Below are 23,210 nucleotides of genomic sequence, written 5' to 3'. Positions count from 1 at the left end.
TGTGCCATTCAAAATAAACTTGCCTTGCCTAGAATATGGACACAGGTGTTATAACAGCTATTTAAAATGTGCCCATTGTTTAATCTTATGGCATAATTATATTCAGGTGTGGACCTTAAGCTTATGTCAATGCTCATTTACATGTACAATCATGTTGCTTGTCATAAAATCACTGAAAATATTTATTCGGAAACCACTTGTTTTCGTTATCTGCAACCGTTTAGAAGGTAAGTGATATACTGTCCACTGAGGGCATGGAATTGAAAAAGAACATTTTATTTCAGTTATATTTTCTATTTACAATAAATGATACAGAATTCAGTCCTTATACACAATCACTTAATGTAACTCCCAAACACCACATCTAGTAAGGTACAATGCACAAGTGGAAGCACTTTATATTACAAAACATAAAATGTATCAAAAATGAATCTCACATAAAGTAAGAAAAAAAAAAAAACATTGTTTGGTTCTAATACATTACATATGAAAACATAACTAGATTTCTTCCCCAAAATTCAATTTCGAACACCCACAATACCGTTATCAGCTACTGTAAGTGCTAATGGATGGAGATACTGTATGTCACTAGGATCGGTTGAGGTACGTGCTCTCGTCCACGTCCTGGTCAGCGTCTGCGTCCGGCTCATGGATAAAGCTGTAGCGTCGATACACTGATCCACCCTTGCTAGTGTACACGACGTCTGCCTCGTCCCCACTGTCTGGATCCGGCACGCCATGGGGCATAGTGCTGCTTGCACTCCCACTCAGTCTCTCATAGCTCTGGCTCCAGCATAGCCTCTTCCTGGCACGGGCCTGGACCAAAGCAAACACAGCCAGAGCCAACCCCAGCGCCAGCAGCAGAGCAGCGGGCAGAGCGGCTGAAGTGTGCTTGACTACTCCGGGTGCAAAGGATAAGTCAGTTGCCTGGTCTCCTCCAGACTTGGGCTGGGGAGCCTCCACGCAAAGAGCTAGAAAGAAAAAGAAGATTTTAGGGCATACATGGGCAACTGGCAACCCGGGGGCCACATGCGGCCCCCGCCTTCACTTAATGCGGCCCGCAGGTTAATATCGGAGTACTGATATATTATTGATTTCAGCTGTTACAATTCCAAACATGCAAACATGACCCATTTAAATTACTTCAGTCTATTTTAGTAGCTTAATGACTAGTTTTAAAATGTTATTGTCTTTTTTATGTCCAATGTATTTGTATTTAAGTTCATAAAGTTAACATAAGTATAACTAAATTAAATTAAATAAAAATGTTACTTTTCAGGATTCCAATTAAAAAATAGCACAAAAAAAAATCTCCTCCTGGGATTTTTGAGCAATCTGCACAAAACGTTTTACACATGAACTTTGGACCTCGGCAAAACATTAGTAGCGGATTTTCCATAAGTGAAAGAATGAAGCTTTTAAGAGCCAATGACTGTTTTTCATATAATTGAAAATGGTGGGAGATCTAAAGGTCAAAGGTCAAAAGTCAGAGTGTGAAAGTTGTTCAGCACGAGGAGACGCATATGTGTATCGAAGTTTCATGGCTGTAGGTCAAACAGGGCATGAGTTGTACCTGTTCAAAGTTGGCATTTTCAATTGAGTGCTATAGCGCCACCTTTTGACGAAAGATTGTGAGAATTATTTCTTGATAGTTTTTCATGACCATCTACCATATGTTGCCGAGTTTCGTAAAAAGCGACAGCACGGTTCAGCCAGAACTGCAAAAAGTGGCAGAAGAAGAAGAAGAAGAAGAAGAAGAAGAAGAAGAAGAAGAAGAAGAAGAAGAAGAAGAAGAAGAAGGAGAAGAAAAATAATGCCAATCTTAAAACGGAGCCCAGCTCAGTGCCTGAGCTCTGGCCCCGTAAATAGCAAAAATAGCAGATCTACAAGTTCAACGTATCGCACTGCAATGTGTTTTGGGCTTGTAGATTGGCTATTTCTGCTACTTTTGTGTGACATAGAATGACGAAGTAGGGCATTAATTACGAAAAAAAGTTATATATAAATACAGAGATAAGAGGTTTCTGTACAGTATATGCAATGTGGCCCTCTGGAGTGAGAGTGGAAATATAGTGGCCCTCTCCATCATCAAAGTTGCCCACTCCTGTTTTAGGGGATGGTATTATCTCAATGACCCTACGACGCTCAAGGGCTGCAGGAACCTTACCTGAGCGGGTATCGCACACACAGCACTCTGTGTCATTCCCTCCAGTCTGGCAGCAGCGGGCACAGCGGTTCTCCACAGCATGGAGGGCAAAGTCACGGGGGCAAGACAAACACTGGTCAGGCCTGGGGCCACTACAGTGCCGACAGGAGCTGTCACATGGCTCACAGCTCTCCTGCAACGGCATGCGTTTCAAAGCATAATGTAAAGGACACTGGACTGCACTGACAAGATAGCAAAGAAACATGCAGTATGTGTGATATGTACATATTAATGTCATGGAGGACTCCAGCCATCCAGGAATCCATGAATATGACAACTACAGGTTACCAATTTCTGTTACTATAGTAGTGCATTTATTTATTGAGAAAATAAAGTGCTTTTCATAAACGGTATTTTTAGGGAATATGCAACTCAGATCTCCAACCGGAGTCAAACAGGGCACAATTTATGTATTCAGCACACAACACGCACGTCCCTCGTAGACATTCTAAATGAGTGACATTAAGTGACATTTGCGGTGAACCTCATACTCTTTGTAGCGTTCGGCAGCGTTCGGCTGACTCAGAGCTCACCTCGTCAGAGAAGTACGACCCTTCCTTACAGTGCGGATAGCAGACGTTGTCGCGTAGCGTGCTGCCCCAGTCGCATGTCACACAGCTCTGAGGCGCGGCGTCTGCAAACATACATATACATAGACACGCCTGGTTATCTGAAAAACTATTATATGTCTAAGAAGCAGCGTGCCGACAAGGGTAAGATAAGGTCTGTGAAGCTCTGGACGTCCTGTTCAGTCAAAGGCAGAACAATACCTGTATTATGAACTGCATGATTCACTGAAGTAATAAGTCGTTTTATGGAATCAGATCTGTAAGAGGTAGTAAATCAGTAAACCAGCGGTTTACCTGTGCAGGTCTGGCAGCTGGTGTGGCACTGTTTGCAGAGATGGTTGAGCTGATAGAAGCGGGTTGGACAGTGCTCCACACACAGCCTGGTGCCCTGCAGCTCCAGCAGAGGAGGGCGGCAGGCCCGGCAGGACTCGGGTCCCGGACCAGTACACATTTCACAGGAACCGTCGCATTTCTCACAGCGGGAGCCCTCCCGGTAGTACCTGACAGGGCAAAAAAAAAAAGAACATCCAAATGATTGAAAATAAATGAGCTGAAAGTAAAGTTACTGTACAGAGTGGGCAGTTTGCCCAAAAGAAACTGCCTTGATAATCAGCTTTGACATGAGTGGACACAGGGTGGAGAGGAAGTTTCATCACAGTAAAACAATAGCAATAGGGTTGGGCAATTAACCAGCAATTAAATTTACATTTTTTTTAACCAATAACCTACTTAATCTTGCTCATGTAGGTTAATCGAATAACCAAGAACATTCTTTCTTTATTTTCTATTCTTATATATCAACAAATCCTCACAAAAATTCTAATAGATTTTGTAAAATCGACTAAATCAATTAACCACTTAACCCTGTATTATACTTCATTGTGCTATTGTGGTGTACTTGTGGTGTAGTATTGTGGCGCACTATTGTGGAGTTTTGTGAGCTTTTAGATCTGCTATTTTCGCTATTAAAAAAATAAATGAATAATCGTGATCGAGGAAAACGTTTGAGATAATCGTGATATTGATTTGAAGTCGTATCAACCAGCCCTACAGTATATCGTAGTTTCCAAAAGCCAGTGCTTCGAAGCTCTTACCCTGTGGGACAATGGCTGACACATAGGTGGAGGAGCTGGAGGTATCCTGGGGAACAGGTCAGGCAGTCTTTGGGTGAAGCCCCGGTACAGGTAGAGCACACGTGGTCGCACGGTAAACAGAACCCCAGCTCTGTTCCATCAGCATCCTGTTTGGAGCTGTATGTGCCTGGTGGACACTCATTCACACAGGTACTGTCTGTAGAGCACACACGCACGCACACACGCACGCACGCACGCACGCGCACGCGCACACGCACACGCACACGCACACGCACACGCACACACACACACACACACACACACACACACACACACACACACACACACACACACACACACCACAGACACACACACCAGAATGTCGAGATCAATAATATCCAACATTTGAAAGAGGGCTGAACTGATTACCATTATTCTCGTCTCAGTCAGTTTTTATGTTCTTCCATAAATGTAATACCCTATTTTATTATTTCTCGTGTGACAATATCATCCAAAAGTAGCAAATATAGCCCACCTACAAGCTCAAAACGTATCACAAGGCGACAAGCTTGAAGTTCTGATGTTTTCACTTTTTGGAAAAACTTTGAAAGCTAATAAAAGCTTGTTACTAAAACTACATTTGGATCCATTGCGACACATTCTCTTTTGTACATTTCTGGTTTTGAACATAGGCTACAAGGTTTCCGCCTGACAGTGACGACATGGGAGCCTCTGTCAGTTAAACCACTGCTTCTCAAAGTGGAGTCCGGGGGTCCCCAGGAGTCCTTTAGGGGATTCCAGGAGGTCCCTAGCAAAATGAGGAACAGTTCAAACACTTAAGTTTGTAGATCTGCTATTTTCAAAAACAAATGGACAGATCTTCTCTTATGGGTGTCTCTGTCACAAAATAAATATATTTTTTCCCCAAAGATTTATTTTTGGGCTTTTTATGCCTTTATTGATAGGATAGTAAGTTGACAGGAAAATGGGGAAAGAGATGGGGAGTGACACACAGCAAAGGCCGTCGGGATCGGGACTCAACCCTGCGACAGGCTACTTTGGAGCCTAGGTGCCACAAAACCTTTCAAATGGGGGTAAGCGGCCAAATACATCAATTTGGGGATCCGTATGATAACGTTTGAGATACACTGAGTTGAACATTAGTGAGTGCTTACTGTGGAGGTACTTTGGCATAACACAGGCCTCGCATTGGTTGTGCCCCGGCCCTCCGCAGTAATGACAGTGATGGTGGCAGTCTAAGCAGGTGAACTGGTCATCGTGCAGGTAGGTCCTTGGTGGGCAGTCTGTGTCACCTGTCACTCCACACAACATTGTGTTTGGGTCCAGCACCAGTCCCCTCTCACACTGGGTGCACTGGTTGGCATCTGGCCCTGAGCAGCTGGCACAGGTCTGGTGGCATTCTGTGTGTAATCAAATAATTCACACTGCGTCATCTATGTGTTGCAAAACGGTGAACAGTAAAAGGGTGGTGTCACTTTACCGCACGCAAGGGTGACTACGTACGATGTTTACCTGTGTTATCAATCAATTTATCACTGAACAAGCAATTAAAGTGTAAATTAAATAACATGGCATTGTATAAAATTCAATTCAGATAGTAATCCTATCACTGAACATGCAGTTATAGAATACATTTACAGTAAATGACATGGTACCTTTTGTAATTCCAGTTACCGTAGTAACGATCATTGTTACAGTTATTGTAACTGAAGAAGTTATCTTTGCATTTCCACATCCCCAACAAATCGTTTGTGCTTGCTTTAGCATTTCCTGTTCTGTATAAATTCTGATGTGTCAAGTACAATAAATGTACTGTAACTGGTTTTGCTGACACAGGTGAAGACACACACGACCCCTCACAGAGCCTCACAGTACAGCACGTACTGCACAGACACACCTGATATCAGAACGACTACACATACTGTACCCCTTTCCATACAGTAAGAACGTTCCACCTTCAATCAAATCAAAGCTAAATACAATGAGTCCAGTGGTGTAAAGTAACTAAATACATTTACTCAATACAATTTTCAGTACTTTTACTTTTACTCCACTACATCTCAGAGGCAAATACTGTTCTTTTACTCCACTACAATTGTGAAAACTTTAGTTACTGGTTACTTTGTAGATTTTGATTATTATTGCAAAACATAAATTAACCACTTCAGCCCTATATACATTTCGGCCATTTGAGAATAGCCAATCTACAAGCTTACAATGCGTCGCGATGCAACGTATTGTGAGCTTGTAGATCTGCTAATTTCAAAAGATTTTTATACATTTGAAAACTTGAAATGGGACATTCTGCATAATAAGTACTTTTACGTTTGGTACTACAGTATAAATACATTTTGATGCCAATACTTTTGTAACAGAGTATTTCTATATTGCAGTATTGATACTTTTACTTAAGTAAAAAATGTGAGTACTTTTTTCACCACTGAATGAGTCTCACCTTGGCATTCCTTAGCCGAGGTCTCATAGTAGGTCCCCATGGGGCAGTCCTTGGCGCACACGCCTTCATACAGCTTGGGGGTCAGCTCAACGCAGGTCTCACAGTCATCTGGCTGAGGGCCTGAGCAGCTGCTACAGGTGCTGTGACATTCACCACAACGACCCTCCTCCATATCCTCATAGTAGCCCATGGGACAGCTGGCCTTGCACACACCGTTCAGGATCAGGTAGAGGAAACTGCACTCTGAAACAGTGACGGGGCCAATGGCTAGTTAACAGAGGTAGGGCTGCAACTGCAAGTATTATTAGTATTGTTTTGTATATATCAATGAATCGATTAACTACTTATTGTATACTTAGTTCAGTTAGTTGCACAATTGTGTCATGAAAAATCCTATATTAAAATTGGCTTAAGGGACGACTGGCCAGCAGTGTTAGGAAAGTTCACTTTCTACATGAACTAGTTCAAAGTTCAGTTCACAAATTTTAAAATGAACTAGTTCAGTTCATAGTTCATAATTAAAACATTAGAACTAAAGTTCATGGTTCCAAAAATGAACTAGTTTATAGTTCTTATTTTTTTCAATACATTGCTGCGAGCTATGATTTGTCAAAATTATTGCTAGCCCATATAGAACCACAGAGAGCAATTATTTTATCAGTTTTAACACTGAAACTATGCGTCAGATTCATCTTCGCCGTTAGCCTTAGATCAAGACTATCATAGATGTATTTTATCGATTTTAACATTTTTATATCTACGAGAGTCTTAGCGACCACTCCCCCAGTTTGCCATGGAATGTCACCAGCAAAGCCCGTATTTCTCCAAACATGTACAAATGTGAAATATAAGGTGCTTACCCGCTTGCCCCATTTGTTAACTAGGTGTCCAGAGTATTTGTGCAATGTATTAGTCCATATTTTTCAATTAAGTGTTTTAATCCTGTCTGTGGCCGATTCTGTCGGAAGTTCCCAATGGGTGGTAGTGACGGGGCGCATCCGGTGAAAGCCGGAATTACACTCAATGTAAACAGGAAGTAAACGAGGGGGGGAAAATGGCGTTCGGCCACAGACGGGATTAAAACACTTCTTTATTGAAAATACATTGCACAAATACTCCGGACACCTAGTTAACATTTGGGGAAAGCAGGTAAGCACCTTATATTTTGCATTTGTGAAAGAGCGCCGTTCACAAACTCCAGAATGAACACGTTCACAATAACGTTCATCCAGCGGGAATACAGTACGTTCAGTTCATGTTCGCCCAAAACACGAACGAGTTTGTGAACGATCGTTCATTGAACGTGTTCAGGCACAACACTGCTGGCCAGTGGGCCGGCGGACCACGTTGTCACGCTCATGTCACTATGACTCGTCCATAACCTTATAAGGAGTTCCCAATGCAGCTTATCCAAAATATGTGTTGTCTAAAGTCAATGCGTCTCATGAAATCAGGCGCAAACAAATCAGCTAGCTCCATATATGGGCACAAAAGGGGGCATGCCCGTATACTGAAGACATCAGGGATCTCCATACTGTATATGGGCATGAAAGGGACAAGGACTGACAGATACAGAGATCTCCATATATGGGCATATCGTTCGGATCGGCAATGCAACATAGGCGTAGGGGCCCGAACCTATAGTAGTAAAAATTTGTCAATCTACAAGCTCACAACGCGTTAGCTGTTTTTTTTTACTAAACCTTAACTTTTCACCTATAATGACTTGCCCAAAATGGGAATTGATTCGATTATCAATTCTTTTTTTATAATAGTTTGATTAACTGCACCCCTAAACAGAAGCAGGTGTAGCACAGTAGCCCTGCCTGTAGGCCAGAAGCCTAGTATTTCCTTTGGCAGGGGCGCAGCCCTCTTTGTTTGAATGGTGGGAGTTTGGTTTCCTATGCGATAGTGTTTACACAGGCAAAACAAACATTGGTAATAGTATTATTAAGCGTTTTAAACCATTATCCTTGTATGAGGTATATAGGGTGTAAGATGTGGAATGTTGCTCATTAGCCATTCAGTTAAAATATACATATATATATATCTTTCACATAGTTTCTTTAAAACAAGAAACATTAAACACTTCTAATTACAAATAATAATGTTTTGATATATTTTGCCAATTGAAAGGCTATTTCCTCCCATACATGACCATTTTGTACGGGTGCTTTTCGAAACATGTAAAGTATGTTTTTCTGTAGGGGATCTCACTGAAGCAGGTCCTGTCATCCGAGCAGACATCACAGTGGGGAGGACAGCGTCTACAGGTGCCGTCGTCTCCGGGGTAGGACCGCACGGAACAATTGAGTCGACAGAGACCATTCTCTAGGTAGTGTCCGTCAGGACAGGACAGACACTGGGTCTTAGTCCCATCGCAAGTCTGGCAGGAGCTGTCACAGGCTTCACATGACCCTTCCGCCGTCTCAAAGAAACCTCTGTAAGTACAATTGCAGGTCAATTGATGACATAGAAAAGTAGGAATTGGACAGACGATGGAAAACAGTAATTGTGCAAATGCAGAAAATAATTAAATAAGAAATAATACATTTCATAGTTATTTTTTCTGCACGGATTTAGTCCCATTTCTATAGAGCTTACTCTGGGCAGTTGGACCAGCACCGCCCCTGGTGTAGAAAGAGTTTATAGCTGCCTTTGGAACAGCTAATACAGGTATCACTGCTGTCTGCACAGGCCTCACAGTTAGGCGAACAGTCCTCACACAGCTGAGTCGAAGGGTTGGCAAAAGAGCCATGAGGACAATGCTTTACACATGAGCTGTCCTGGTCCAAGAAATATCCTGTTCCAAAGGCACACAAACAAACACACACACACACACACACACACACACACACACATGAACACACGCATGCAGTAAGTGAATAAAGACAATAAACATAAACAAAAAGTAGTGGCATCTGCAGCTACAATTTCATAACCTTAACTCATTCCACGACGATCACGCAGACCTAAATTCAGGCATACCATTTTATTTGTTGTGTTTAGGCATTGCATTACAAATGGAATACAAAAGCTACAGGCAGATCTGATCAATGATAGTGCATGACCACTGTGTAATTATTTATTCAGCTAAAGCCTTACTGTCTTTCCAATCATGTGTAGTAGACTGATTGACTGACTGAACCATACCAAAACACAGACGCTCACAGCTATTTGACCACTCTATCTCTCAAGTTGAAATATGGAGAGTACAAAGTTTCTGCTGGACAGCGACGATATACTACATATATTATTTACAACAAAAACAATAATAATAATTAGGCTACTACTATATTCTAATAAATATACACATACTACACTTTATTGTATTTATAGGCTATTATTAAAATTAAAATAAAAACATGCTGTAATGCTGTACTGTACTGTATATTGTTGTACATCTCACTTTATACTATTTTTCTCAGTGATGGTCTATTACTAGTAGTCAAACCATTTCAATAAAAAAAATATGAGCTGTGTTCTGACTGGCCGGAGTACAAGAAAGGGTAAAATGATGAGGACATAGACAGAAAAAGCGATTCCCACGATGAAAATAACTTTCTGATTTATTCCCTGAGACCTCAAACTCCCTAAACAAAATCTATCTTGAAACCTTTTTTCAGGCAGAACATCAGTAATTAATTGTACCTGTGAAACATGAGGAGCAATCCAGTGCTTGGGGACCAAAGCATGTCTTACAGGATACATCGCATGATTGACAGCCACGAGAGGCTCCTGAAATAAGATCAGAGGACAAATAAGTATCCGATTTTACATGCCAACAAAACACTGAACTTGAAAAAAGAAATTAAGAACAAGCAACTGCTAGTGCTAATGTCTCCTGTAGAGGACAGCATAATCAGCTTAGGGTGAAGGATTCAGAGTACAAAGCATTGTAGACTATTGATCCATGGTGTTAATGGGAAACTTAACAACACAAAGCCACTGTCTTTTAACAACACATCTGTTTTTCATGTTTCTAAATAATCTCTGATCCAACCCACTACTGTATAAAACACCATGCTATCAACTGACACAATCAAGGACCTGGGGTACGATGTTTGATTTATCTTTAAGTGACATGCAGTCATCCAGCATCCTTAATCAATGTTTTCATATTTTTTCATATTTTGTCATTAATTATTAAATGATGTGGATCTCAGGATCCACATAGGAACTCCAACGTGGAACTCGGACTTAATGTATGACGTCAGTCGTCTATGTGATGTATCCTACGTATGACTCCGAATTTGGGCAAGGTCTCAGCGCGATCACAACCCCACTGACCTCAGTGATTAGCTCAAGGACATTTTGAAAGGATACATGACTGCTGACAGAGCTGACACGATAGCTATTACAGGAATTGAACCCGTGACCTTCTGGTGAGAAAGTGGCTCTCAAACCAATTGGCTACCCTGCCACCCCCAGGATGTGTTAGTGAAATAAGGCCTTGGGTTCGTACACACTGGGAGCTGTTTAATTTCAGTCATTTACCTCAAGTCTCCAACTGTTATTTATAAGGACATTGAACAGGTAGGGGCCAGCATCTTCCTAAAAGACACATGTCCGCTGATGGACACTTTATTGGACTGGGGATTCGACTTGCAACCTTTTGGTCATGGGGCAATGTTTCAAACCTCTAGACCCCTTCCCTCCCCTGAGCAGTGTTTTCACAACTATTTGTCTAAAGTGAACTTAAATGGCCCTATTGTTACATCATTATCTCTGGCTCTGCTGTCACTGAATAGTCAATTCTCACACTTCATTAGCTTTGCTTCCAGCTGACACGCATCACAATGGACTGAAAACCTTTCTATACCAAAGGAGATGCCCTCTGTAACAGAGAGGAAGTGACAGATGAGGAGGGGGAGAGAGAGAGAGAGAAAGAGAGAGAGAGAGAGAGAGAGAGAGAGAGAGAGAGAGAGAGAGAGAGAGAGAGAGAGAGAGAGAGAGAGAGAGAGAGAGAGAGAGAGAGAGAGAGAGAGAGAGAGAGAGAGAGAGAGAGAGAGAGAGAGAGAGAGAGAGAGAGAGAGAGAGAGAGAGAGAGAGAGAGAGAGAGAGAGAGAGAGAGAGAGAGAGAGAGAGAGAGACATTACTATACCCTTATCACCAGTGGTGGAAAAAGTACTCACATTTCTTACTTAAGTAAAAGTATCAATACTGCAATGTAGAGATACTCTGGTACAAGTAGAAGTCCGGAATTCTACAAGTAGAAGTCCGGTATTCCAAATTTTCTTGACTAAAAGTACAAAAGTATTGGTATCAAAATGTACTTAAAGTACCAAAAGTAGAAAGTAGGCTACTCATTATGCAGAATTTACACCACTGATTATCACAGAGTGTTCCCTCACCATCAAAGTACTGGCTCTGTGCACAGTTGACCAGAGGGCACTGTCCATGGAGAGGGATATCCCCGCCCTGGCATAGATCACAGTCTGTTGAGCGTGGTCCATGGCATGTCTGGCAAGAGCTGTGACAGGCCTGACAGCGCCGCCCAGTGGAATCACTGAAGGTTTGCAGGGGACACTGTTTCACACACTCACCACCTGACAACACAGAGCAGCAAAGAGGAATATGCGATGAGAACAATTCTGTAATAGTATTATTATTATTATTATGACTAATATTATTTCTGTATTTGAATTATTAGTATCCCTGGATAGTGGATTGTGATGTTCATGATTTTTTTGCACAAAAGGTTTCCATGAGGCACATGCTCACACTGATGGTTCTGATGTAGCCTCAGAATCAGGATCACTTTAGTGGTGCTTAAAGTTAACCACATGAAACCTAGTGTCCCTATTCTGGGGCGAACATTTGTCAGAAATAGCAGATCTACAAGCTCACAACCCGTCGCAACGTGATGCGTTGTGGGCTTAATAGATGTGCCATTTTTGGTGAAGAGATTTGGTGTAATACTAGCGGGCTATACAGGGACAGATTGCTGCTTCAGAGGGAGGCCTCTTGGATCCACACACTACAAACTGAGCACCCCAAGGGTCGTAATGAGGAGCTATTATTAAGCCATATTGGCTTAATTTTTCAAATTAATATAACAAACATGTCCACATTGGGACATCAATTACTATTAGTATTTTGCTAATATTGTATGTTGTATTGGCTTTTTGTAGGCTACATGTGCATAATATTTGTGAATTTTGTGAGTCAGTTGAATACTGCTAGCCTTTCAGGCACCTTAGGTTCTACCTAGCCCTCTGTCCATGTGTCTTTGATTCATGTATAGATATAGTTGACTCACTGTACAGATTGTAAATGTTTTTCTCTTCATTGTCTCCGCCAGGAGACATTGTTTTCACTTTCCACATGTCAAGCTAACATTGGTCAAGCCTCACGTGACACGTGACAATACGGTGAAATAGTGTGATCTGATTGGCTAGTGACGTATAGCGGCCTATAAATACATGTGTCACTTTGAAAGAGTCTTAGCCTCTTTCAAAGTGAGGTAAGACAGGAATAATCACGAAATGGCTGAGAAATGGCGGATACTGTAACAATTGGATAGGACACTTACACAGACAGGACAGATAGGACACTTACATAGGACACTTACATAGACAGGACGGATAGGACACTTATACAGACAGGACGGATAGGACACTTATACAGACAGGACGGATAGGACACTTATACAGACAGGACGGATAGGACACTTATACAGACAGGACGGATAGGACAGTTATACAGACGGATAGGACACTTGTGTCATGTTACTATGACACAGTAACATGTTCTATTTTTTGTAAGAATTAGAACATAAGAAGTAGAACATTCCCAACATTCCCAAGTCTGCTGGCGGAGACTTGTGCTCCGAGGAGCACTTTTTCTAGTTGTCTCCGCCAGGAGACATTGTTTTCACTTTCCACATGTCAAGCTAACATTGGTCAAGCCTCACGTGACACGTGACAATACGGTGAAATAGTGTGATCTGATTGGCTAGTGACGTATAGCGGCCTATAAATACATGTGTCACTTTGAAAGAGTCTTAGCCTCTTTCAAAGTGAGGTAAGACAGGAATAATCACGAAATGGCGGATACTGTAACAATTGGATAGGACACTTACACAGACAGGACAGATAGGACACTTATACAGACAGGACGGATAGGACACTTATACAGACAGGACACTTATACAGACAGGACACTTACACAGACAGGACACTTACACAGACAGGACGGATAGGACACTTACATATACAGGACGGATAGGACACTTATACAGACAGGACGGATAGGACACTTATACAGACAGGACACTTATACAGACAGGACGGATAGGACAGTTACAGTATACAGACGGATAGGACACCTGTGTCATGTTACTTTGACACAGTAACATGTTCTAGTTTTTGTAAGAATTAGATTAGAACATAAGAATTAGAACATTCCCAACATTCCCAACACAAGTCTGCTGGCGGAGACTTGTGCTCCGAGGAGCACTTTTTCTAGTTGAATTTGAATTCACATAGTAATTATCCTTTCCAAGTAACTTGTAATTAATAGAGTTGTCATTGTTAGCTTCCAAAGTGATGACAGTTTGCACCTGTATTCATTTGGATCATATACTACTTAAACCTCACTTCCTATTGTCTTGACACAACGAATAACTATTAAGTTGAATTGTACGTGTTGCTCTGCCTGGGTGAGGTAAATAAAATGTGAAAAGGTGAAAAGGACATGTATTGAGTGCTGGCTGACTGTCTTCTTCTCGTGATATTGTTGAGCCCTGCACCTTCACCTTGAGACAATAATTGAATTCCTCTCTTTTCTCTACTAGCGGACCTAGTAAAGAGCTCTGGGGGACGCTGGTCAACTAAAGTAAATAGGGTTTAAGTGGTTACGTTTGCACATACAAGGAATTTGGCCTTGTAAAAAAAGAACACATTTTGGAATGGGGAGGGGGGCAATATATATTATTATAAAAGATTCCTTGCTTCTCTATCTCTATAACATACTGTGAGATGGTTTTAATACCCTCTCTAAAGTGTTTCTCCTCTAACTGACCTTCTCTCTCTCCACATTCCATCCAGTTGCCCAGCCATGAAGCAATGACCCAAATCATTTGAAAATGGACCTTGAGCTAGCCTTGGCTCAAGAGCAGGGAAACAAGCTTATCCCCCCTTAATATACTCCATACAGCCACATGTGTAACCGTTACCACATACAATCAATTTGTTGACACTTAGGGGTCAGAGGGACCTCTGATGGGTCATAACAGTGCACTCTAATGAGCAATACTGATGACTGATAGATATTTAATATGGACCACACACCGGTCCATACACACAGGTCCATATTAAGACATTATCTGAATCAAAGGTTTATTAGATGAGAAGCAGATCTAAATGTTGGTGAACCTGCAGTTTTCTGTGGATTTTCTTCACAAAATTAATACATAAATGAGCAAATCTTCGTAATTTAAGGGGTTGCTATATGATTTAAAGGTGTACTTTCCCCTCAGCAAGTGATAACACTGTCACGTCCACCCCAGAGTCAACCTCAGCTCTTGTTTGCATACATCATATATTTACATATCTCATGCTGACATGGGAGTGATTTGCAATGCAAATGAGGGGTACCAGTGCCAGCCAGGATTCATCTTTAACGAGAATGATTGATTACCCTTACATGCACAATGATTTAAGAGTTTACGAAACAATGTGTACACAGACTGCAGATAAACGATGATTTACTACATTTGATGGGAGAGTAGACTGGTGCTACAAGGAAGGCCATCTAATGTTTTGTTTAAAGTCGCCACCTCCACCCTTTGCTCCCCAAAACCTATTTTCATATATTGCCTCCTGACTGATAATTCCTGACTGGCACAGAAGTGTGCACTTTTTAACGAAGTTTGTATGTATTTGTATACATGAATGTGAAGTACATTGAGTTTTCATATGTATGAAATGTGACTTGACTTCACTAATATTTAACCACATGAAGTCTATTAGCATCCCTATTCTGTGCAATGTTGGGCCTGTGTGGGCATGTCGGACATTCTGCAAAAACAGGTGAACATTCGGCAAACTTAGGCAAATGTTGAGCTTGTAGATCGGCTATTTTCACCATTTGACCTAAAGCTAAGTAGGGTTTAACCCATTAAAACCGGAAAAGCATCTGTTATTTTAGCGTTGGCTAGGGCTATTCAAAAATAACAGATATACAAGCTCTTCATGCCACGCTGCGAGCTTGCACATCTGCTATTTTTGAACATTTTAAAAAAATCTTTAAAGTGTGAGAACTACTGATTTAGAATGCATTTGTAGAGTCGACCTCAGGTCTTAATGGGTTAATCCCAACAGATTTACATCAGTACAGTGTAAAGGGAAAGAATGATGCGTTCTCTCCTTCGTAACATGTTTAGTACCATTGAGGAAGTGTCCATTCTGGCACGCCAGACAGAGTGTGTTGCTCCTGCAGTCAGTGCATGGTCCTGGGCAAGTCAAACACATGGCCCTGCCCCGGTCCTCGTACGTGCTCTGAGGACAGTGCCTGCGACACTGTTGCCTGAATCTATGATGAGATTTTAAAACAAATGTCAAATACATGTCTATTATAAGCACCCAACTGAAATGTCATGATTACTGAACAAAGAGTCTTGTATTAGACTTGGCCTATGTCAATTCAATCCAATCCAAATTCAAAATGATCTACAATAGGTATATTTTATTTATGTTTATTTGACAGGGACAATGCAAAAAAACAATGTATCAAGTTATAAAAACATTAAACCGTTGGCTAATTTGCGACCCCTTTCCCTGGTTAGGCCTTTCTATCTACCTAGTTAAAAACGTATCCAAACAAGTAGAAAAGTAATAACATTCACAAATTATAGTCATAAAAGCAATGACTTTAACATTTTAAAACGTGCATAACATATTAGTGTTCGCAGCTTTGGTTTGATTTTCAGTATTTTACCTTTTCATAAAATATTTTAAGACCAGTTTGTTTTTTTATTTCAGTTGGTAGGGCATTCCACAAGTGTATCCCTTTACTGAAAAAGATGACTGACCAAAAGTGGTTTTGCGCTTTGCTACCCTGCAGTTGCCATTCGCTTCAGCAAAAAAACTGCTACTTTTTTAAGTTAAGCATTCAGAGCAAATCTATTGAGAGATCAAAGACCTGAAGTCTAGTATGACTGAATACCACATGTCAGGTAAAGCTTCACAGCAAAAGAGGAGCAATGTCGCTATGGGCAGATTTTTTTCTTCCCAGATGAAGGATTCTGAAGTTAGAGGAATTGATACCAGAGAAGTGACGACACACACCACATGTACAGTAACATGCAATCCCTGCATGCACTGTGGCAATCTGCACCGCACCTGTAGCTGCATTGTTGACTTCAATACATTCCACAGTCAAACAGTCTACACCACCAATCAATAAGCATGACAAAAGTATAATACAAGCTGATTTTGTTCAAGCCTATCATGCTTCTTTTCTTGTCTCAAGGCAGAGAATGAATTGCTGTTTTATTTTCAGCCTGTAGGCTGAGGGGGTACTTTCCTGCCATTAACCTGTCCTGTCTGTCCTAGGGCTTAATTGACCCTCCGATATGGGGGACTGCTCTCAGCCATAAGCATCTACGGGATTGAGTTACAAGGATGTCACACATAAATGGTAGTTTGAAGATGACATAGCACTCTACATGATACAAATGTAGCAGCAATCACTTGCAATAACTTTGACAACAATCTGCTGCTACGCTTCCCGATGCCCTCCTATGTGAGAGTATAGCTGACCACAGATAGGCATGGTGCTACCCTTCCTGCTGTGTTGCCGTGGTATCCGTACTGAGATGCACTAGTTTGTTTGAGGAGGAACAGCTGGGAGTGGCATACTGCATCAGTCATCACACTCACAATAGCAGCAGCACAGTCAAATCCTGTGTTTTAATTTAACTCTGACGGCGTGCAAATGCAACCAAATGGAACCATAAGTGTCCATTTGGTTACATTTGTACGCCGTCAAGAGTTACAAATGGATGAAGGGACACTAGGATTTTACTGTGTGCAGACCAGCAGTGGTCTCTGGCCCGGAAACAGCATATTCATTTAAGAAACGCTCAGCAAATATTAGATTGGCCCATACATTCACCAAGGAGAGCATCGTTTCCTGCTTAGCTTTGGTTTAGGGGCATTCAGTGTTTTAAGTTGAAGTAGCGAGACAGTAGAAAATACATGTAGTGATGTAGTAAAAAAGCCTGAAGGGCTAATTTGGACCAAATTAGATTGAAAGCAGGCGGGTACATTGTACTGAGTATGGTTTTGGTGCACTTAGCTTAGAGGAAGATAAATGCCAAAAATGAAACCCCATTCTGAAAGATCAACTGTACAAAGCTGTATTTCTGGGCTGATGAGTATAGTACTCTTTCAGCTTGACAGTCCACAGGGCTGAATTTCTATGTTTGCAATCCATAGGCTGAAGCACCTATCGGACCTTCTGGAATGGGACGATCAGTAGAAAAAATAATGGCATTTCAGCAGTACGTTCAGAATGGTGCTGAGGGTCAGGTAGATTAAGCATCTCTACATAGTCACAGCAATGCTGTTTTTACAGCTCATTTTATGACGACTCTCCATGTAGGCTATGGTTATTTTTTTGGTAGTTGCACAATTGGAAGAAAGTAATGGGGGAGAAAAACACTTTGTCGCACTTTCGGAATGCAAAGTTACAGTATCATGGCAAGGGTTCAGACAAAGACCGAGTATCTGTCAACAGCATCGGTGTAACCACAATAAAATGTGTGAGTGGATAGTGGACTCTCCCCCTGTTATTGTGGGTCATGCAACTAGAGGAAATAAAGATGCTGCTACACAATCCTGCTTAGGCTTTCTCTTCTGCAATGTTCTGTCTTTGTCTGTTATTCCACACACACACACACACACACACACACACACACACACACACACACACACACACACACACACACACACACACACACACACACACACACACACACACACACAAAATCACACTGTGAAGTGCCTTTGTATGAATCAGCCTGCATGTGTATGCTCAAACTAAGGCTCATGTAACAGTGCATGGCTCGGAGTGGTGGGTAACCTGATTCACACAATACCAGGAGGCCCAAACTCAGGGGACAAGAACATAATGGGAGGTCTGTTCTAGTTCTAGAGCCCATGTGCTAAGCTAGGTCCAAGTGATAGGGTGGAGTAAACAGAGCCAAGAAATGCTCTGGTGGTGTAATGAATAACTAAACAATTTCTGCAACAAAACAAAAAAATAGAAAGGAAAAAACTATTTCTGTGGTGCACGTCTATGAGACTGTATTGCTTTGCACACCTTATGCTACCTAATTTAGCAGGACAATGACAAATTCTGTGTAGATGGCAGAAGATTAAAAAGAAACTCAATTATAGGACGACAATTATTCATGGAGAGCATTTATAATGTCTAATATTCATAATCTTAGCAATTTGTAGGAAATGTATGAATAAGTCATGCCACAAAATCTTCATTTTGTGTCAAATATAGACAATGAAGATTCATTGAAACCTGTGGGATCTTACAGTGATTCCTCAGATTTAAAGCTGTAGCAGATAATTTTGAAGGCCAGATTAGTCCACAGAATGAAAACAGAAACTGATAGACTGATAGAAAACATATAGACTCACAGGAAGTAACCATCAACACAGCTGCTGCAGATCTCAGGGTCTTCTGTATGGAGACAAAGTGTGATAGTAACTCCATATGAAAAATATATTTTGTGTGTCCGAATCTTTAATTACAAGATGCACAAGGAATTGATATAGATGCACGTGTCAACATAAATGTATATTTCATCAGATGTTTGTGCTAGAATCCATTTACATGAATGAATGTGATGTGAAACATATGTTGTGCTCTACAGTATTTCCCATCATCGCTCCATTATTAATCATTATCGGTCATTATTAATTATCAGGAACGCATAGGTACAGCATTGTGACAGTGGGCATCAGTAGCATGTGTCTCACCTGTGGAACACGTTTTGCATCCCATCTCGCAGTCAATGCATTCTCCTGTGTCAGGATCCTGAACCTGCCCTGAAACATAGACAAGACAAGACAAAGGGAACCTCCAGATATGGGACATGTAACCAACCAGCACAGCAACCTTCAGTTCTCAAAAGAGTCCTCTCAAATTGCAGGAAACCAAAACAAAGCTTCTTCTCTCACGTCACGACCAACCACACGTACCTAAGTTACAGGTGTAGGCAGTTTGGCAGACGCCATTGTGGAGCTTGTAGTGTTCCCGGCACTTGGCACAAATGTGGGCATCAGTGCAGAGCTCACAGTTGGCTATGCAGGGCAGGCAGGCGTAGCGACCCCTGTCAGGGTACAGTCCCCGGGGGCAGTGTGTCCGACAGCGACCTTGGTGGAGATAACGCTCCTGTCCGTCTTCATCTGGGGAGGGCAGGACATGTAAGACTTGTTAACGTGAATCCTTCCCACTTCATATGTTGACAAAGATGCCATTAGTGCGCCCCTGCCAGGAAATGCCTCTTCCAGACATGCAGGCTCTTATGGGAACGGGAATCAATTCCTCCCCTCATAATACATGACAGGGCAGAGCCAAGTGGGCCCGACAATCACATGGGGATGGAGAATAGATGTCAGGACAAGCTGCCAACTGTGACAAAGTTCAGTACACAACACATACTGTGGCAATCGTTGTTCCCACGTGTTCATTAACAAAAAGAGACACATCTTGTAAACACAGAGATCAAAACAGCAATATATTATTTATTATATTTATTTACAAGCTGATATTATGAATTGAGAGCTCAAATACTGGAAATGCACACATTTATATTCATGCATAATGCAGCGGCAGTCCACTCATCTCATTAATATATGAATAGATTATAGTATATAGTATTGATCTAAAAATAGTGGAACAAAGCAAACACATCTCAACGCCTTGATTGACATTGAACTGACATGACCTGCAGGTGTACAGTAGATCTCAATGTGAGATCACTTCCTGACTGATGATGCCGTGACTTAAAGCGATGTAAACACGGGCGATGAGAAGCAGCAGATGAGAGGATATCAGTGCTGAGGGGCTGGAGATAGAGGTCTGTCTCGGCCCTACTGATTAATACTCTGCCACCTGCCACTTCCCCAGCCCTAGCACCTGAGGCTGTTGGGAATGCAGCTGAGTTACAGTATATTGTCACATCTGCTCAGAGCTGCAGTGAAGATGTGTGTGACCGACGGGGGAGGAGAGCGCTTTATGACTATATCTGCCTCTCTCTGTCCCCCACCTTCCATCTGAGACTTCCATCTTATGCTTAATTGATACCCCGCCGTACAGCGGTGTCACTCGCCGAGAACAGCTTGTAGATCTGCTATTTTCGGTGATGGCACTTGTGGGCAAAAAGCTCACAATGTAAATGGAGCTGGTTTATGCTATATGCTGTCATTAGAGAGAAGGGACACTCTCAGGTTGAGCCCATTGAACTGCAACAGTAGTAGCTTTAGCCCAGGGGGATGTTTTTCTCTTTCCCTCTGCCTAACAATGCCTCCATTCTGACATGATCAGATTTCACTGAGGAAACTCAGGGAGAGTTATAACACCTTTATTTCTATTTCCATTTCAAACATGTCTGCAAACCAATCGTAAAGAAGTCAAACTCTTTGTGGAAAAATACCAACAAATAGCCAACACAAGTAGGCCTATAGCCTACAACAACACTCTGGTTGTCTTATTCTCTGTTGCTCAACAGTGGTAAATGGTAAACCAGAGGTGAATGTTCCTCCCCTAATTCCTCAGCCTTTGAGCAACTCTGCTTTGGTAACCATTAAATAGCACTGCTTTGAGGAAAGACCATTCCGTCCACTGGATTGATGGGTTTGTGACACGGCTTTGTTTGAGCCTGGCAGCTGTGTAGCCACAATTCAAGATAGAACAACTGCTCAGGCTATTTGCATGGAATTCAATTAGATAAAATGGCCCTCTCTGCTCATACTAAGCTATGCACTCCATTGCATGATGCTGTTGATGGCATCTCCCAAGGACAACATCAACATACTGTATAGAGGCAACATTTAAATGTATCAAATCAATAAGGCATGGTAGTCTTTACCAATAGTAGCCTGTATAAAAGAGAGATGAAAACAAATATGGAAAAAAAATCACATAGTCATGCTTTTACAATTATCGGATATAATGGGTTACATATTTGGGTCAATGCCTTTCTACATTTAAACGATATAAAGTTAAGACATTTGTCAGTAGCCTATATCCAGTGGTGGAAAGTAACTAAGTACATTTACTCAAGTACTGTACTTAAGTACAATTTTGAGGTATTTTTACTTTACTTGAGTATTTCCAATTTTCTGTACTTTTACTTCTACTCCACTACATCTGTTACTCCACTATTATTTGAAAACTTTAGTTACTAGTTACTTTGTTTGATTATTATTACAAAACCTACATTAACCACTTCAGCCCTATACATTTCGGCCATTTGAAAATAGCCAATCTACAAGCTCACAATGTGTCAAGATGCATTGTGAGTTTGTAGATCTGCTATTTTCAAAAGATTTTTATACATTTTTTGAAGACTTGTGAAATGGCACATTCTGCATAATGAGGAGGCCTGGCCTACTTTCTACTGTTGGTAGGACTACTTAATATGTAAAAAAAAAACGTACCAATACTTTTGTACTTTTACTCAAGTATTTTTTTAATTCCGGACTTTTGCTTGTAAAAGAGTATTTCTACATTGCAGTATTGATACTTTTACTTACAAAATGTGAGTACTTTTTCTACCACTGCCTATATCGATTGTTGACATGGACCATGTTATTTATGTGGGTGCAGAGTAAAAAGCAGGCTCAGTCTTACCCACTCCACAGGTTGTACATTCAAACAGCTCATGTCCGTTGCACTCGGAGCAGGTGGGATGACAGAGGACGCACTGGCTCTTCAACATAAACTGTCCACTTGGACAAGAAGACGAAGGTTTACTTCGCACGAAGCCGACGTAGTACAGAAAAATACATGCAGTGAAGAACTTCATCGTTATTCCGAGGAGGACTATAGACTGTACCCGCAGTCCGTGCAGCAGGTATAGACTCTGGAGCCTGTCTGCTGAGACCAACCCAGATCAAACTTGCTGGACCAGTTCGCTGAAGAGCGACTGGACAATAGAGACTGAATTGCGGTCAGATTTTAATGAGTAACCTAAAGAAAATACAAACCCGTTCCATCCTCATGTATTAATAACAGATAGATAGATAGATAGATAGATAGATAGATAGATAGATAGATAGATAGATAGATAGATTAATAGGCAGGCAGGCAGGCAGGCAGGCAGGCGGCAGACAGACAGACAGACAGACAGACAGACAGACTGACTGACTGATTGATTAGTTACTGATTCATTTTTCCCTCTTAATAAAACATTTTATTTGTACTTAGGCTTATATAAGAAGTTACAGTTTATAATCACTTTATAACACAAGGATTTTTGAGAGAGACATATGGTGGGGCCTGCGGAAGGAGGTTGGTTCAAGATTAGGCCTACATCATAATTGATGAAATGTAGGATACACATGATAAGGCTGCCAGGAATGTTTCTTAATTATGCCAGGGCCAGTTTGTCAACAGTGGAAAGAAAGACACAGCTGGAGCCAGATGATCATCCATTCTATTATTGTCTTGGGCGCCATCCACAGGTCTAAATGAAACATGCAGGGAATTTATAAACATACTATGTTTATAATTGAAATAGTTCAATTTAATTTTTTCAAGTCACCATGTCAAGATTGTAAAGTAGGCTAATAGGTAGGCTACATTATAAAGACCACACAATGGAAATGAACTGAGCTTTACGTGACCCTGAACTG

At 41.3% G+C, this 23,210-nt stretch overlaps 1 protein-coding gene across 1 annotated transcript; it reads right to left on the bottom strand.

Annotated features, from left to right (window-relative positions):
- Positions 1-255: 255 nt before the first annotated feature.
- LOC311047266 (uncharacterized protein) lies at positions 256-22,393 on the bottom strand. Its single transcript, XM_084059921.1, has 16 exons — positions 22,207-22,393; positions 19,551-19,757; positions 19,329-19,397; positions 18,987-19,029; positions 15,716-15,861; positions 11,679-11,873; positions 9,976-10,062; positions 8,929-9,127; positions 8,542-8,765; positions 6,325-6,567; positions 5,024-5,269; positions 3,870-4,065; positions 3,070-3,275; positions 2,740-2,840; positions 2,168-2,339; positions 256-971 (listed from the first exon to the last, which is right to left on the bottom strand). The coding sequence occupies exons 1-16, from the start codon at positions 22,379-22,381 to the stop codon at positions 589-591; spliced, it is 2,892 nt and encodes a 963-aa protein (XP_083916047.1). The 5' UTR covers positions 22,382-22,393; the 3' UTR covers positions 256-588.
- Positions 22,394-23,210: the final 817 nt, after the last annotated feature.

This window comes from Gymnoscopelus microlampas (assembly GCF_963454915.1).
Source record: "Gymnoscopelus microlampas genome assembly, chromosome: 6".
Classification (NCBI taxonomy): Eukaryota; Metazoa; Chordata; class Actinopteri; order Myctophiformes; family Myctophidae; genus Gymnoscopelus; species Gymnoscopelus microlampas.
The sequence above is the reverse complement of the archived record's forward strand: the minus strand, read 5'-3'. Positions and strand labels throughout refer to the sequence as shown.